Below are 16,503 nucleotides of genomic sequence, written 5' to 3'. Positions count from 1 at the left end.
CGTTGACTTAGAAGGAGTCTACAGGGGTTCGTGGCATTTGAAAGAATCTGCTTTCTATTAGCAGAAATAGCGCCACCCTTTTACGTAGGTTGCATCTGGTAGTGCACTCCTCACTCCTTAAATGTGTTGGTAGTGGAGGACCTATGTAGTGGAATTGAATACCTCATTAATGTATTTGAAGAATTTACGGAACCATAACTTAAAGGGGTTGTACCACAGGTGACGGTTATCACCTATGCATAGGATGGATAAGTGTGATTGGTCGGGGCTTCATCACTGAGACCCCCACTGATCCCAAGAACGAGGGTTCCATGTTGTCCTCTTCTTTGAGGGCTCACTGCACCCATCATCAGGATCATAAGGAATGATTGGAGTGGCGGTCGCAGGTGCACGGGGCCCCCATTCTTGGGATCACTGGGGGGGTGTCTCAGCAGTTAGACCGTCACCAATCGGGCTGCTATCACCTATCTTAAGGATAGGTGATAAGTCAGTTGTGGTACGAACCCTTTAGGATATTGCAGTAGGCTTGCCAGTTATCCTATAGAAAACACATCCTGCCAAGCGTTATCAAATAACTATCTCAGCTCTGCTAGATCTGTGTTTCCGTGTTTTGCACATAGCTTTAGTCTTGTATGTGTGTTTTTTAATTTTTTCATTTCCTATTGCAGCCTTTTATGTCTCCTCGATATGGTGGTGGACCCAGGCCTCACATAAGGATGGCAAGCCAGGTTAGAAAACATAGTTACTGACCTCAACCCCCACACTGCAACATCTCGGGTAGCAATTACAGAACTTTTAGACAAACAACATTGTTGAAGGGTTGTGCCAAGATTTAAAGTCCCATTCAGATGAATGGAGCAGCAGCGCACATGATCAGCCGCCGCTTCATTCACAGGGGGACATGGGACCCCTGTTCCCATAATCAATGGTGTCCTAGTATTCTGACCCCTGCTGATCAGAAGGTTATTCCCTAGGATCCTGTTTGACAGCATTTTTGTGAGCGTTTTTGCCTTGCCTGCATTTTTACTGGATGTTTTGTGCAGTAACGACGCAGGCAAAGCAAGCTGATGTCCCCGTTTTTCCCTACTCCCTTTGGCATAGTAAGCAGTGTTAGAAACGTGCTTTTTAAATCCGTTTTTAACACACCCCATTCATTTTAATGGGCGATGCAGGACATCAAAAACGCGCTGCAATGCTGAAAATAGAAATACAGGGTTCATTTTAGCGCGCGTTATAAACGCTGCACCAAAATGCTTGTCTGAGAAGCCCAATTAAAATGAATGGAGGCTTAGTGCAGCGCTCCTAGTGGGCATTGAAATTGCCCACTAACCGCTGTAATAACGCCTGTGTGGGAGACGGCTTATTCTGTGATCCTCTGGATAGGGGGTGAACTTTGAAGAGTACCTGCATTTTTAAAATCTTTTGACATGTTAGAGCAATATGTGAAAAGTTTTTTGATCAGCGGGGTCTGGAAGCTGAGGTTGGCGTTGATCACCAAATGAAGGAGATGCAACATTCACTCAAGCGCACCTCAAGACATAATGTTCGTAGAAGTCTATGCATCCGATTTTAGCTGCAGAGCGGAGTCTATGGGCAGAGAAGACAATTGAGGAGCACAGCAGTTGGGTGAGAGCTGCTGCACCCTTGTTTCAGTAATCAGTTGGGGTCTCAGCGCTGACAAGTCAAAAGTTCTTAAAGTGCAGTTACATTTTAAGTGTTGGTCTAATCCACTAAGGACCTTGCTAAAATGTTGGTTGCCAGAATTGCAACAGTTTCTGGATCCCCTTATATATATGAACATCAGTCTTGTGTAAACGTGGACAAACATGTTCGATATATAGTGGCTGGCAATTGTTTGACTCTTAGCCATTGATTCTGTAGTTGATGGTGGTATGTATATTTGCAGCTGAAAGTCCTTCTGTTTTTGTGGTGGGGGAATGGGATATTCCAGGCATGTCCAAAATGGATGAGTTGAGATGTCTACTGGATCTCGTACCTGGCAGATCCCACTCGTTATTATAAAAACTCTTTTCCTTGCTTTGCATTACTTTAGTCTTACGTAGCTCAACTCTCTTGCAGCCACCAGGGGGAGTCCCAGGATCGCAGCCTTTGTTACCAAACTCTATGGATCCAACCCGACAAGGTAACCCTCTGACCAAGCTGAATGTTCTTATTTCACCATTCTTCTGGAACATTGTAATAGCTTGTCTTTTTATACATAAGGGCACCCTGGCATGGGAGGACCCATGCAGAGGATGAATCCCCCTAGACCAATGGGCCCCATGGGTCCGGGACCTCAGGTGACTACCTTTTTTTAAAATTTATATTGGTATTTCAACTTTTCCACCTCCTCAATCCATACTTTTCCCCCCTCTTCGCAGCATGCTTTTACACATTTCTTTCCTAATCGGTCTCTTCCCAACCTCATGCTTGTATACATCATAAAATATAGGGCTGCTCTGCAGAAGTAGGTTGCTAAATCACTGAGAATGTACGGGATTCGATGGGACATAGTGGGGCACTTAGAAGATATCTCCACTACAAATGTGTTGAGACACTAATATAGACTGAGCTAAGTATATTACATAGGCCGCCTGCAGACGGCTGGGTCGGATCCCGCTGTGAGAATTCCACCAGGTTCCCCGTAGCTGTCCCAGTGCTCGCACAAAAAGCATACAGACAACCTAAGTGACCGTGAACCATTTTGGGTACTGTGTGGCGGTGTCCAATATTCTTCAGCATAGTCCCTGAAACAAGTTGGACCTGCTGGAGGGATGGGGAACACTCTACTCTAAAAATTAGATTGCCAATCTTAAGAGGGTTGTACCACAGTAGACTATTACCTATCCATAGATTAGGTGAGCAGTCTGATCCTTGGGGGTCTCACCACTGATACCCAGGCTGATAATGAGAACAGGTACCCTTTGTCCCCCTCGCCACCTCACTGCAGGCTCGCTGAACCCCCTGCAATGCAGGCAGATTGGATGGATTGAAGGTCATGCATGCACAGGATTGCCCTTTTCATCTTCAGTGGGACTGCTGGAGGCAGTTAAGCACTTGTACTCTATTTCTGTCAACCCCATTGAAATTAATAAGGCGGGGCTGTGCATATGCGACCACTGCCCCAATCAATCAGACGTGGGTAGAAGTGCAGTGAGCCCACGGTGACTAGAAGGGAACATGGGACCCTAGTTTCAGGATTGGTGGTGGGCTTGGTGGTAAGACTCTCACCAATCAGACTTCTATCGCCCATCCTATGGATAGGTGATAAGTCTATTGTGGTACAACTTCTTTAACCCCTTAACACCACAGGGCATACAGCTACGTCCTAGGTGTGTGGTTTATGTGGCGCGGGAATGCAAGGTGATCTATTAAATGTCTTTCAAGGCATGCATGCGGCACACCACCTTAGGCTGACTGTCAAAATGCAGTATAATGTAATACTGTGGTATTACATTATACTGCATGAGCGATCTAATGATCACAAGTTAAACGAAGAAAGAAAAAAAATATTGGGAAAAATATGTAAGGAGGTAAAAGTTTACCACTCTCCTTCCCAAATTAATAGAAAAAAAATTATAAAAAGTGATCAAAATGTTAGATGAACTCCAAGATGGTACCAATAGAAACTGCAGGACGTCCTGCAAAAAATGAGCCCCGCATAACTATCTGGATAGAAATGTAGTTATGGCAGTAGGAAGATGGCGGCAGAGGATTTTATTGAAGAGTAGTACAGCAAAAGTAAAACTATATAAATTTGGTATCGTGCTGAACTACAGAATAAAGCAATGTCCTCTTTCCTGCAATATGTACGCTGTTGAAACAACCCCACCTTCTTCAAAAATGGCGGCTTTTCGTGTTTTTTTTTCCCCTTCCATTTCACTCCACTTAACATTTCTTACATTTTTCAGTACATTAAATAGTACCACTAAAAAATACAACTCGTCCCACAAAAAAAAAAGGCTTCAGACAGCTACATCTATAGAAATACAAGTTAACATTTTTTAAAGTGAGGAGGGGAAAAAACAAAAATATAGAGAGGGGGGTGAGGGCCCAGCCTAAAATAAGAAGGAAAAAAAGGGGTATAATCTTCTGGGGCTCCTGATTATAGCTGACGGCAGTAGTCCCTTCCAGACAAACTGTTTGGCAGAAGAATGTGACAGCTGCGACCAAACTCCTGCAGTCATGTCGCCCGGGAGAATATGAGCGCTGTTGGTGACACTGCGTCCTCTGATTGACTGCAGCGGTCATGTGCTTCTACCTGAAAGTCACCGCCGATACCGTCAGCATCTATCAGCGGTGTCACGGGGCTCCAGAAAAGGTGTATGTACAATTGTTTTCTTCTAGGCATGGCTCAGTTAGGGTGTACAGGGTTTTATTCCAATGCCAAACCCTTTTTAAGGGGTTAAGCCTTTCGAATCCACTGTGACGTCTTCCTACATTCTGACTGAAGCTTGTACCGCTCCAATGTCAGAAGACATCCGACAGGGTATTCTTATCGTCTATTGCCAGCCACTCTGCTGTCGGAGCCTCTCTGGCGTGCACACACTGGCTTCACCCAGCAGATGGCGCAGTTGTATAACAGCAAAAAGAGAAAGCCTTTTAGGAAAACTTGAATCCAAAATTAGATTGGAAAGGGTTAATGCATCAGTTCAGCATTAATAAGTCATCCAGGGTGTTAAAGACACAACAGAATGCTATTACTAAGAGCATTGTGCTGGTGGATCAACACTTTCACACATGGTGGTATTCTCCGGAGTGTGGCGTAGAATAACTTGGCTCAGGCGAAGTACAGTTTCTTAATGTATGATGATGAAGTTCGCAGGTCTCCGTTGTAGAACTCCATGTTGGCAGTTCATCATTTAGTCAGACCCCTGAGAACCTTTGTAGGTAATAACCCGATGGATGTAAATAGCGTTGTAGCCGTTGATTGACACATGACCTCTGGAACGACTTAAAAGAAATTAACGAGAGTCTAGTGACAGGCGACATAGCCCTGTGGGATCATGGAAGCGGATTCCTTGCTTGAAGCCATTAGTGGCTTGAGTTCTGTCATCTGAAACGCTTATGACATGGATCAATTGAAGTATTAATCATGTTCTGCGTCAACTAATTAGAACATTCAAACCACTTGTTTACTTAATTTGCATTAAAAGTCCGTAAATGTTCTGTTGCTCGATGGCATGGTGTTCTGTGTCACTAACCCGTCTCGTTTTCTTCTCTTCCATTTGTTTCCGGATGATCCCTCGCTACCGTAGTCTGATCCTTGGTTATCATTGCAGAATTATGGAAGCGGGATGAGACCACCACCCAATTCCTTAGGGCCTGGCATGAGCATGTAAGGAAAGCTTTTCAGGGGTGCGGGGTAACATATGGTTTCTGCTAAGGAAGTTGTTTTTTTGTTTTTTTTAATGCTTTTTAATATTTATTTAGGGGTCCTGGGGCGGGTCGGCCGTGGCCAAATCCAAATAGCGCAAATTCGGTAAGTGTTTACAGTATAGACTAGTCCAATCTATTGGAGAAGAGTTCAGTAGAATTCATAGGATTTCTTATTCTGCTCTTTTCTAATGACGTAAAGTTTGTACCAAGTTATAAAGTTTATAAAATTATCTCCTATCCACAGAATTGGGGGGTAACTTTACAATTGGTGGGATCCAACTGCTGGGAGCCCCACTGGCCTGCAGTTTCCCACAGGAGTGAAGTGCAGGTTGCACATGCTTGCTGCAGCTTCATTCCTTTACATACAAGCATCAGAGATTGCTAAGCTTTTGTACTTGGTAGTTTCCAACACTCCTATTGAAATGTCTTGGCGGCATGCATGACCTCATGCAGGAAAATTGTGGGAGCCTTGTTCTTGGGATCACTGGGAGTCCCTTTAAATCTTGTCACATCCCTTTTAAAGGGATATTCCAGGACACTTATTTTTTTTTTGAAGGTTTTCAGTAGATCAGCCAAAACCTGCCACTCGGATCCACACCAATCAGCTGGTACTTGGGGCTGTTCTCGGTGCGGTTAGCACAGAAAGCTTCCTGCACCGACCTCTGACAGGGATCCCGGGAATCACTTGATTGGTAGGGATCTGAATGGCAGGTTCTCACAGATTTATCTATTAATGTCATTTTTTGAGGAAATCTTAGTGTTCCGGAATACCCCTTTACAAGCCCATTTACACGCAACGATTATTGCTCAAAATTCATCCAAACAGCCGAAAGTGAGCAATAATCGTTGTGTGAAAGTCAAACTATATCGCTCACTTGTCGTTAGCGGTTGTTTAAGCTGACTTTTCTGTCAGCTCAAACAGCCTTGTTAGCGCTCGCTGGCTTCTCTCTCTGTGTGAAAGCTCCCCGCACAACGCTTCCCATAGGAAGCGAGAAGTGGACAAGAAGCGAGCGAACGTCTGGAACGACTTTCAGTTTGAATGCACTGCACGAGCGCTAACGACCTTAGTGATTAATGTCGGTGCTCGTGCAGTCACTGAAACTGCTATTGGCCTGTGTAAAAGGGCCTTTAGGTAGATTGTGTCCATAGACTAGTGGTGTTTGACTATATAGTGTGTTGGCCCTCGTTTAGCATACACACAATGATTGCTCCATGTAATTGTGCTAAACATAAACAATACAGGTGATCCTGGGTGCAATCCTTTATCCCCATATGGCTTGTATATGGTTAGTCGCACATTTCCCATTTACATGAGGGGGATGGGCTATTGACACAGGATGATTATTATGTTTGTATAAGAGATGAGGTCATACACTCGTTTGTCACTTGATCGCTAGCCATGTATACATTAGCCAATGAATGATTGAATGAATGTCCATACGAATGTTCATTCCCAGTCAATCAGCCCGTGTAATAGGGCTCTGAGACTAATACATGAACTAGATGGACATTGTCTTCATTCAGCCTAACATACTATGTTACTATATGCTGTGTATAATATATATTTGTTCTAACCATTATAGTGTAGTATAAGAAAAGTGAAAGGTGTAATTTGTATATGTTACAATATTGTCTCTCTCATTAGCAGATTCCATATTCCTCGTCCTCACCTGGCACATATGTGGTAAGTGATAGAGAGCCTTGAGCAGAGGCATAGCATCAACTTTTGCAATATAACCTGCATTGTAAGAGTGTTGGGCATAAAATATTCCCATACGGAAATATTTAGGATGTATCTGTAACTGGTAATGGATGCACATAGGTGTCACTCAAGATCAGGAGGGTTAGGGAGAGGACCAAGAAGGGGAGTGAGGAGACGTATAAGGTCACCCATGCTCCTCTGGGTAATATGCAAATAAGGGAGATAGAACAATACCTCTGCAGCGCCACCTATTGGATGGCAGCATTCCTTTAAATCTATGCTTGACCCTTTGTACAGGTCTGTATAACAATGAATGGGAATTGAAAACCCAGACAGAATCCATACAGACAGCGGTTTTGGGGTTTTTGACCCTCCAGTGTGCAGATGGGGGATGTTTTGCATCCCATATTTGATTGCAATCAAGAGTCCATGGATTAAAGCTTTTGGGTACATTCAGACGTCAGAAATGGTGCAGATTTTCTGCACCATTTCTGCTATGTGTGAACATACCCTTTAATGATGGACTAAATAAAGAGGATTAACACATTTGGAGGCCCATAAGCTTGTCTCCAGAAAACTGGAGTTATACAGAAGCGTTCTTGGTGTCACCTGCAGAGGAAGGACTCCGTTGTTTAGAGGTCCCACAAGAACTCCTTCAGGGAACATTTTTGTACACCGCCAGACCTGTAAAGAAGAAGAGGCTATTGGCCTCAAAATGAGTTAACTGCTGGACTAGATAAAGCGGGTTAAGGGTACGTTCACACGTAACAGAATTGGTGCAGATTTCCACTGCTGAAAATGTGCACCATTTCCGGTGTGTGAATCATACCCTAAAGGTTTTAATCTGTGGACCCTTGGTTGCAATCAATTAGGCCTCATGCCCACAGCAGTGTCGGACTCCACCAGCGGTCCAACACGGCGATCCTTCCAAAGACCCCATACTCATCTCTCTGGATCCGCCGCACGAGTCCCAATTGGCGAGCATACGCATAACAGCACATGATGCGCCAGCAGTGGGCAATGACGTGGCCGGCGGTGACTCGTAATCACATGACACTTCCACTGAGCTCACAGCGGAAGTATCGCGTGATGGACAGCTTCCATTGACTATAATGGAAGCTGGACGTGCTTTTACCACGGCAGTTAGAGCATGCTGTGCTTTCTTTCATGCTACGGAATTCCGCAGTAGAATTCCACAGCGTGAACATTGAGCTATTAGGTTTAATAGAACCTAATAGCTGCCGGATAACGCCGTGGATTTCCGCCACGTGAAACGCTGCAGACATCCGTCCGTGGGCATTAGCCCTTAAAGATGCGCCACATCCCATGTTATCATCTATATAAGGATATGTCCATGTTGAAGTATAGCCATTAGAATATATTGCTTGTATGTTCGCAGGGCCCACCTGGTGGCGGAGGACCTCCCGGGACGCCCATCATGCCCAGTCCTGCAGGTATGTTAAAGAATTCCTCTTTTAAAGGAAGGCTGCCAGCACCTTTTGGGCTACCAACTGAATGCACTGGCAGATGTCAATGGGATTTAGAACATAATGGTACCTTTTATTATTTTTCACTGCGTCTCCACTCTCCAGATATAGCCCGGTATTTGTGCCACGCGCTATATGCAGTTTGTGAGGTTTTCAGCTCCACCCGCTGGAGGCGTCATACGTATGAAGAGTGGAGATGCAGTGAAAATACTAGAGGTACCATTAGGTTCTTCATATCATTGGACATCTGTCAGTGTGTTCAGCTGGCAGCCCAGGAACTGGGCTTTAATAAATGCTGCTCACTGATTTTCTCCAAAAACAAACACTTGGCTGTATATTTTTACCTAAAATACAATATTTTAACATTTCATTTTCCTTTTTTTTATTACAGAATCAACAAATTCGAGTGACAATATCTACACAATGATAAATCCTGGGCCCCCCACAGGGAACCGGTCAAATGTGAGTCACCTGGGTTCTGACACTTACCGAGCCTGATGCCGCAAAACTGCTACCTCCAGCGTGCCTTGCCGGACGTAGAATGGTAGCTGGAGTTGTATGTAGGAGATATATATCCCCTCCACACAGAAATAATGTCAGAAGTGGGGAAGGATGCAGCTATAGGGAATCCAGAAGCTGTGTGCTTCCATGCTGGAGTATTGCGGATATCCTTTAGTGCAGCCACTTTGCCACTTGCATTTATTTGTTAAACCTTGCTGAATTTGAATAGGAACTTTTAAAGAGTTTCTCTCCTATATAGATAATCCCTGTCCCTATACCTGTTGGAGCATGTGAATGTCAGAGGATTGGCTCTTGCCATGTCCCCTGCAGCTGGACCTGCGATGGTCAGGAGATCACTAGGGTGGCTGCCTTTTTAGAATATTTCCCTGGAAGACCCCTTTAAATGGGTTGTCCCATGAAACAAGATGGGGGGATAAGTGGTTGATTTTATTGGAGGTCCAAACTCTGGAATCCCCTCTGATCATACGAACAGGGGTCCCCTAGTGAATGCAGTTGACTGTCTTTGACAGTCCCATAGAAATATGTGAAACACTAGTGCGCACATGTAGCAACTCCAATCATGGACACGGGACTTCCATTGTCTTGATCAGTTAGGATGTTGCAGTCGGACCCCCACCAATCAGTTAATTATCCCAAATCCTGTGAAGTGTTAAAAGTTTCATGGTACAACTTCTTTTAATTTTATCACTCCTTTTGCTCTGTTACTGGAATAGCAGAAGGGCACATGAGCCAATAAACAAAAAATGGGAAGGGTCCATGGAAGGCTTTGCTGTACTACAAAACGTTTTAATTTTTTTTCTTCCCCCATAGTTCCCGATGGGACCGGGCTCAGATGGACCTATGGGAGGAATGGGCGGTATGGAACCTCATCATATGAACGGGTCATTAGGTAAGTGATATGAGCATTTGCAATATCTATGAGATATTAAAGGGGTTGTAAACTACTGGTTGTTTATCTTTAGGATAGGCCATCAATAGTAGATCAGTGGAGGTCCACCGCCTGGGATCTCCACCAATCAGCTGTCTGCCAGTCTGATGCACTCAATACACTAAGCTGATTTCTACAGTAAGCAGACAGCTCTATTCTCACTATCAGGCTTGGTATTGCAGGCCATTCATTTCAATGGGAACTTTGCCTGCAATACCAAACCTGACCACTGCAGTGGAAATGCTGCTTCCTGCAGAAATCAGCTCAGTGTATTGAGTTCACCATCCCAGAAAATGGTTGCTCGGCAGAGGTCTGGGGTGGCAGAGTCCCATCTACATCTGATGACCTGTCCTGCAGGTAGGCCATCAATAGTTTACAGCTAGACAAGTGCTTTAACAATTGATCTATACTGTACGGTCTCCTGTCATGATACGATCTACTCACAATGTTGTGACTTTTTTTTTACATTTTTTTCCTTCTCCTTTTTAGGGTCTGGAGATATGGATGGACTCCCTAAGGTGAGGTACCGCACATACTAGCTAACTCCTGCCCAGTAGCTTCAATATCTGGAGTTTGGATTGAAAATAAGATGGCTGGTCATATTAAATCTTGAGGGTATATTGCCATACCGTGTATAGCAGCATCGATCCTGCTGTAAACCAGATTGATCTCACAGATCATGGCTACTATGAAGAACACAATTCCCCACAGCCAGTCAATGGGCCACAACAGCTTTGTGTCATTCTGTAGCCCGTGCCTCATAGATGACCTAAACACCGCTGTAAATGGAATCGGTTTGACAGATTCCAGAGACTGCTACCTGCAATTAGATCTTGTCAGCTGACTTATATTTCGTTAGAGGATGATAGCCATTAGACTTTCTATTGAGTCCGTCTTCAGCTAGCAAGCAGTGACAGTGCTTCATTCTAGCAATTGATTGGAGGGGGGGGGGGGGGGGGGGGAGTTCTCGGCCCACTCCTTGATCCTTCCCAGCGATAAAAACTTTTAATAGTTTTTAGAAAGCGCAGTTACTCTTTTAAAGGGAATGTATATGTTATAATTTAAAGCAGGCAGTAAAACATTTTCTTTTTTTAGATTTTTATTTTTTCCCCCCTTGGTTTTAAAGATTTTATATATCTTTTAATCTCTCATGGCTGTACTTGTCTGTGGGGGTGGTCATCTTATCTTTGCTGCAGTTAGCAGCATTTAGGGATGTTTTGCAGCTGAACTCATAGGCTATAAATATAATTGACAGGAGTTGACCCATTGGGAGAGTGTTGTGCGCATGCTCTGTAATCTGTGAGGAGGGGAGGAGGTGAGCTGTGACCTTCATCAATTGTGAATGTTGGATCTGGTGTTATCTACAAATAGGTGTCCCCTATCATTGTAATCCTACCTATGATGATGATGAGGAGGAAGTGTCAGACTTGCGTTTAGTGGTCAGTGTAAGAACTGCAAGATTTCTTAAAATCTAAATCGTGACATAAATCCATAACCACAAGCGGCGGAGTGATGCACTCAATGCCACCATTATCAGCTGCATTCTCTTTATGAGACTGACTATAGATGCTATTTAAGGGGGTGATGCCAAGATATGAAGTTGTTCCCTCCCCTTATCATTGGGGATCTGTGGAGGTCTGACTGCTAGGAGTCCTGAAGGTCGTACATGCATGGCACTGCTTCATTCTTTTCAGTGGGAATGCCAGAGGTTGCCAAGTACAAGTGCTCTGCAATATCTGAGGCTCCCGTTAAAATGAATGGAGTGGTAGTCCACAAGTGACCATTCATGCGTAAAACTTTGGCACCAGCAGGAGTCATCGGAGTTTTTAAATTGCTGGCCGTTTTTTAGATCATTTATCTATCTGATTGGTGCAGGGCCCCTGTTTGATGGGACTGTGGCACTTGTGTCGGTGTATTTGTCATGGACAGGAGCTGTAAAAATCCTTATTAAATGATGAGCTTATAAATGATGTCCTGTTTTTTTTATCTCTTTTTTTGCAGAATTCCCCAAATAACATAAGTGGCATTAGTAACCCTCCTGGGACACCGCGAGATGACGGAGAGTTAGGAGGAAACTTTCTTCATTCCTTCCAAAATGATAATGTGAGTCGTTACACGTGTGCTGTCAATCCTGTCAGACATTGTATTCGGGATCTGTCTAAGCCTTCGGAGGGGTCTGTAGGAACAAAGTATCGTTTCATCATGGAGAATGAAGTCTTATAGTGTACCTAACTTTTCAGTTAACTTATGTTCATCTAATAGTCTGTGTCATCAGTTTTGTTATATACTTTCATTAAAAACATTTTTATTTTACTACTGCAATTCAAGACTGAAGTGCAGCCTTTCCGCAATCCACTGCTGCTTGTTAGGCATTTAGCTGCCCCAACAACTAGGACTTTAAAACACTTTCTTAGCTGCGGGCGAGGGGCTGTCTTCACAGGTTCAGCTGTCCTGCACTCGCCTTGCTCTCAGACCTGCAGTCAGTGTGTACACAATCTCTGCCGGTCCTGGTGTTTTATTTACATAGCCTGGTATGTGCACTTTTATGGTGTAGGGCTTGTGTGTTGTCCCCAGCTTGCTGCCCTGATTTATCAGTGGCAAAACAAACTTTTTAATGAAAGTATATTGATGAGACACAGAATATTAGATAAGCATACGTCTTCTGAAAATTAGGTACTCTTTAAGGTGCAACTCCTAGCAGAAGCTCATCATCCAGATTTTGCCAGTGTTGCTGTCCCTCCTCTCCTTGACCATTGCAGATCAGAGGTTCTTACTAGGGGATTAAACAGTAATGCATGTTCTTCCTGATCCCACCAGAGCAGGACCTGCTCTCTGCACTGGCTAAATAAAGGGGGCTCCTCATTGACATTCATGTGTGTTTTTAAAAGGTCTATGGGATGATGATTGACTTGATAGGACAAGCTGATTTATAAGGGAGATGTAAGACTTATTTATCAAACTTAACTCAAATGTGTATGGCGCCTTAAAAAAAAAAAAAACATAAATAAAACAAATGATCAAGTCTTTCAATCCTGCTCATACCAGCGGGGCTGACAACTCTGTTTGCTTTGGGGGTGGTTCAACTGTGGGGAATTTCAACTTCTGATTCTCTTATTCCCCAAGAGTTGAGCCATCACCAGAGCAGCTTAATTTCCTAAATGCAAAGATTTGGTCAAGCCAAACATTGATGTATATGAGGGAACTGTGGAAAACTGCTGTCGGATGAATGGTCGTTTCTTTGACAGTTGTATGGCAGCTTAAAGCAAGCCTCTGGCTTCGGGATAACATTCTATCCCAGTACTGGAGGGTCGGGGTGTGTATTACCTGCATCATCTGTTCTCTGCTGTCCCTCTGATTCACCTGTTCATGTTTTTGGCCATCAAAGATGTCCAACACAATCTTAAGACTTCCTAATTCCCACACTTGCAATGCACAATGGCTGCTCACATGATCAGCACTGGCCAATCTGAGAGCAGTATACAGTGAGATTTAGGTAGTTAAAAAAATTGTTCTAGCCATCTTGGATGGCCGAAAATGAGACTAGAGGTGGTAGATTGGAAAGGCGACAGTTGATCTGCTGGTAATATACACCTTCTCTCCTGTCCCGAGATAGAATTTTCTCCTGAAGCCTGAGGGTCACTTTTAAGGGGTACTTCCAACAAGTGAGCAAAATATGAGGGTGGCTTACAGTGGTTACACCTCCTTTACTTTGTGTATCAGATAGTGCTTTACCCTTCGACCTCCAAGCTGCAGCACCTCTTCCAAGCATTTCTCAATATGGCCACCACACACTCCCTGTGAACTACATTTCCCACGATTCTCTTCCCACCTGAGTCATTGGTGTTCCCACACAAGTTTTCTCTGATTAGTTTACTGCTATCCTATGCACAGAGCACACAGGACTGCCTGGACCCCAGTTGAAAGCATTAGAGCAATGCAAGAGTTTAAAAAAAAAAAACAACTTTTCTGCGGTCCTACTGCGCATGCTCAGCCACGCCGAGAAAACGAGGAGAAGCATTGAGGGTATGGAGCATGTGCGGCAGAATGTACTCTTGTCAATCCTGCACAAATAGTCTGGACGGGCTCTTCCATAAATGTGCAAACAGCATACAGGTCATGTCCATTAGAGACAGAGGGGGCGCAATCAAGGGGAGGGGGAAGGGGCGAGACACCGAGCTTTTACAGTAATAACTCAAATGATCCAAAATTGCTAATAACATTATATTGCCTGATTTTTGAAAATAGCTTTAAGGGAACTTGTAATCACATTCGAGCGCCATAAACTACATTATGGGACTTCAACATGGGGAATCCGTGGAGTGGTATTTCATACTAAAAGGGTCGTTGTTCCAGCCCCGTGTCCCTGCAGAGTTGCCACGTGCTCACGGTGTGACTATTTTCAGCTGGTTGTGCGCTCTCTGCCATTGAGATGAATGGGGAAGTATGTGCACACAGCTGATAAGTCACGCTGTGTGCGCTTGGGGGCGCCGCTGGAACACGGATCCGGTGGGTATGAAACACAACTCCCTGATTATGTAGTTTATGGGGCTCACCGGTTCCCTTTTAGTGACTTTGCCCCTTTAAGTAGCCCGGTCAGGCAGCCCATGATGAATGTAATCTGGATTAACGCCTGATTTTTTTCTTTCAGTACTCTCCCAGCATGACTATGAGTGTGTGACAACGGGGACAATACTCAACACAGCTGCTGCTCGGAAGATCACGGTGATTGGAGAAGAGAATTGTCTGGAGTTGCGGAAAAGAATAGAACGGCTCCCTCCGCTCGGTTTCATGCAATAAAAAGCCAAAACTTTTTATTCCATCAAACGCAGTACAAAAACTGTCAAGACAAGAAAATCCTGCACAGAGGATTCATTATACCTGTACAGAAAACTTTGTTTTTTTACGTTTTTCCTTTTTTTTTTTTTTTCCAAGAGAAGGAGACTTATAAACCCGATTGCCGTGTCTTTATTTTTATTTTTTTGCCCCAAATGTTCTATGTCTGTGACGTGATATTCAAGGAGAATAGCTGAAATAGGAAACTTCATGTGTCTTTTAGTTTTTAGCTTTATTTTTAAAATGAACTGAGATTCTCAGAGGCCCAATTCCCTCCAAAGAGTTTTTTTTTGTTTCATGCAGTATAAAAACCACCTCTGGAAAAAGTTTTTAAACTTTTTTTTTTTTTTTTTTTCTTCCACTGTGCAGAAACTCTGGTTGGACCTGTACCCTTCTCTTTACCTCATACAATACAACACTTGATATTTTTGTTTAAACACCTGAGACTATATGTATTTTTTTTTTCTTTTTACCTTTTACAAGAGCGATAATTAACTAGAAACTCCTAAAAATCAAGAGGAAGCCCTCACTGCAGGAAGGGATGTTCTATAGGATTATGGGACCTGCTGTGTACAGGTTTTTGTGGCAAGGCTTTTTATTGACTGGCTTCACACTGCAGACTTCGATGAGATTAAGTTGCAAAGTGGCACTGGTTGAGGGAGAAGGAGACGGGCAGCAGAAAAGAAACACGCCCTGCCAGGCTGCCATCTTGTTCTTTGCATAACCACTGCCTGGTCTGGTTCCCATCATATCCATGTCGACCCAGAACAAGTTCGGCTGATACAACACTGTAACTTTTTTTTTTTTTTTAACTTTTTCCTTCAGTCTGAAATGAGAAACTTAAGAAACGGCTGCACTTGGGTTTTGCTGGTTTGCGTATTCATAGGGACAGTCCGTGTAAGCTGTTGGCTGAGTTTCCGATCAAATTCTCATGTGTTCCAGGGTTTTTGTAACTTTTTTTTTTTTTTTTTCCTCCCTCATTTTGTTTGTCAGGAGTAACTGAAGGAGGGAACAATTAGCAGCTCCTCTCAGGACATTGTTACAAGAAAATTCCTTGTGTATTCAAAAAGGGATAGTTAAATTATTGTCTCTTGATATGGGACAGCTTGGAATGATATGGTTAATTTTTCCGCCTCCATGCTGTAATAAATTTAATAAATTCAAACAAATGTCATGTTTGGTTTTATTTCTCATGATGTGCATTTCAAGACCATAGCCACGTGCCCCTTCTGTATTGCTAAACGTACGTAACCCTTTCCTGACGGTCTCTTGTAAATATACGGCAGCCAGCAGTGCTGTATATTTATGGCTCCTCCTTTTTCTCAGCCATAGCTGGCTTCCAGCTATGGTTGTAGCTAATGGCCTCTGATCTGGGTACGGACAACAGGACCTGATTGGTTCAGATCCTGATGAGGGCAGCTGTTTGTTTAACCCATGCCATGATACAGGAATGCCATGATCGAGCGATCGACTGTCACAGTAAGTAACATTGGGACCAGTTCACTCATTATGAATGCTAATCTTTCCTGTGCTGCAGAGACTCGACAATTGCGGGGATTCCTGCAGCCTGGGAATAAGTGTGACTTGCACCACCTAATGTGCAAGCGCTGCTTCCGTATCCAGGTTGTTACTAAGGAATCCCCGTGACATCG

The 16,503-nt window shown here is 43.7% G+C and overlaps 1 protein-coding gene across 7 annotated transcripts in view; it reads left to right on the top strand.

The window, feature by feature from the left end:
• SSBP3 (single stranded DNA binding protein 3) overlaps positions 1 to 16,020 on the top strand; it is a 55,456-nt gene extending 39,436 nt beyond the window's left edge. For 2 of the 7 annotated variants that reach the window (XM_066597569.1, XM_066597568.1), the window contains exons 7-18: positions 669 to 728; positions 2,080 to 2,143; positions 2,224 to 2,300; positions 5,283 to 5,338; positions 5,434 to 5,482; positions 7,028 to 7,063; positions 8,481 to 8,535; positions 8,960 to 9,030; positions 9,901 to 9,979; positions 10,508 to 10,536; positions 12,020 to 12,121; positions 14,667 to 16,020. In XM_066597569.1, the coding sequence (XP_066453666.1) occupies positions 669 to 728; positions 2,080 to 2,143; positions 2,224 to 2,300; positions 5,283 to 5,338; positions 5,434 to 5,482; positions 7,028 to 7,063; positions 8,481 to 8,535; positions 8,960 to 9,030; positions 9,901 to 9,979; positions 10,508 to 10,536; positions 12,020 to 12,121; positions 14,667 to 14,696 (708 nt within the window). In that variant the 3' untranslated portion in view covers positions 14,697 to 16,020. Of the gene's footprint in view, positions 1 to 668; positions 729 to 2,079; positions 2,144 to 2,223; positions 2,301 to 5,258; positions 5,339 to 5,433; positions 5,483 to 7,024; positions 7,064 to 8,480; positions 8,536 to 8,959; positions 9,031 to 9,900; positions 9,980 to 10,507; positions 10,537 to 12,019; positions 12,122 to 14,666 lie in introns of all 7 variants that reach the window. The other 5 variants (XM_066597566.1, XM_066597564.1, XM_066597565.1 and 2 more) reach the window with 3 other exon arrangements.
• The last annotated feature ends 483 nt before the right edge of the window (positions 16,021 to 16,503 follow it).

Source organism: Eleutherodactylus coqui, chromosome 3 (genome assembly GCF_035609145.1).
Source record: "Eleutherodactylus coqui strain aEleCoq1 chromosome 3, aEleCoq1.hap1, whole genome shotgun sequence".
NCBI classification, from domain to species: domain Eukaryota; kingdom Metazoa; phylum Chordata; class Amphibia; order Anura; family Eleutherodactylidae; genus Eleutherodactylus; species Eleutherodactylus coqui.
This window is presented reverse-complemented; position numbering and strand designations above follow the sequence as displayed.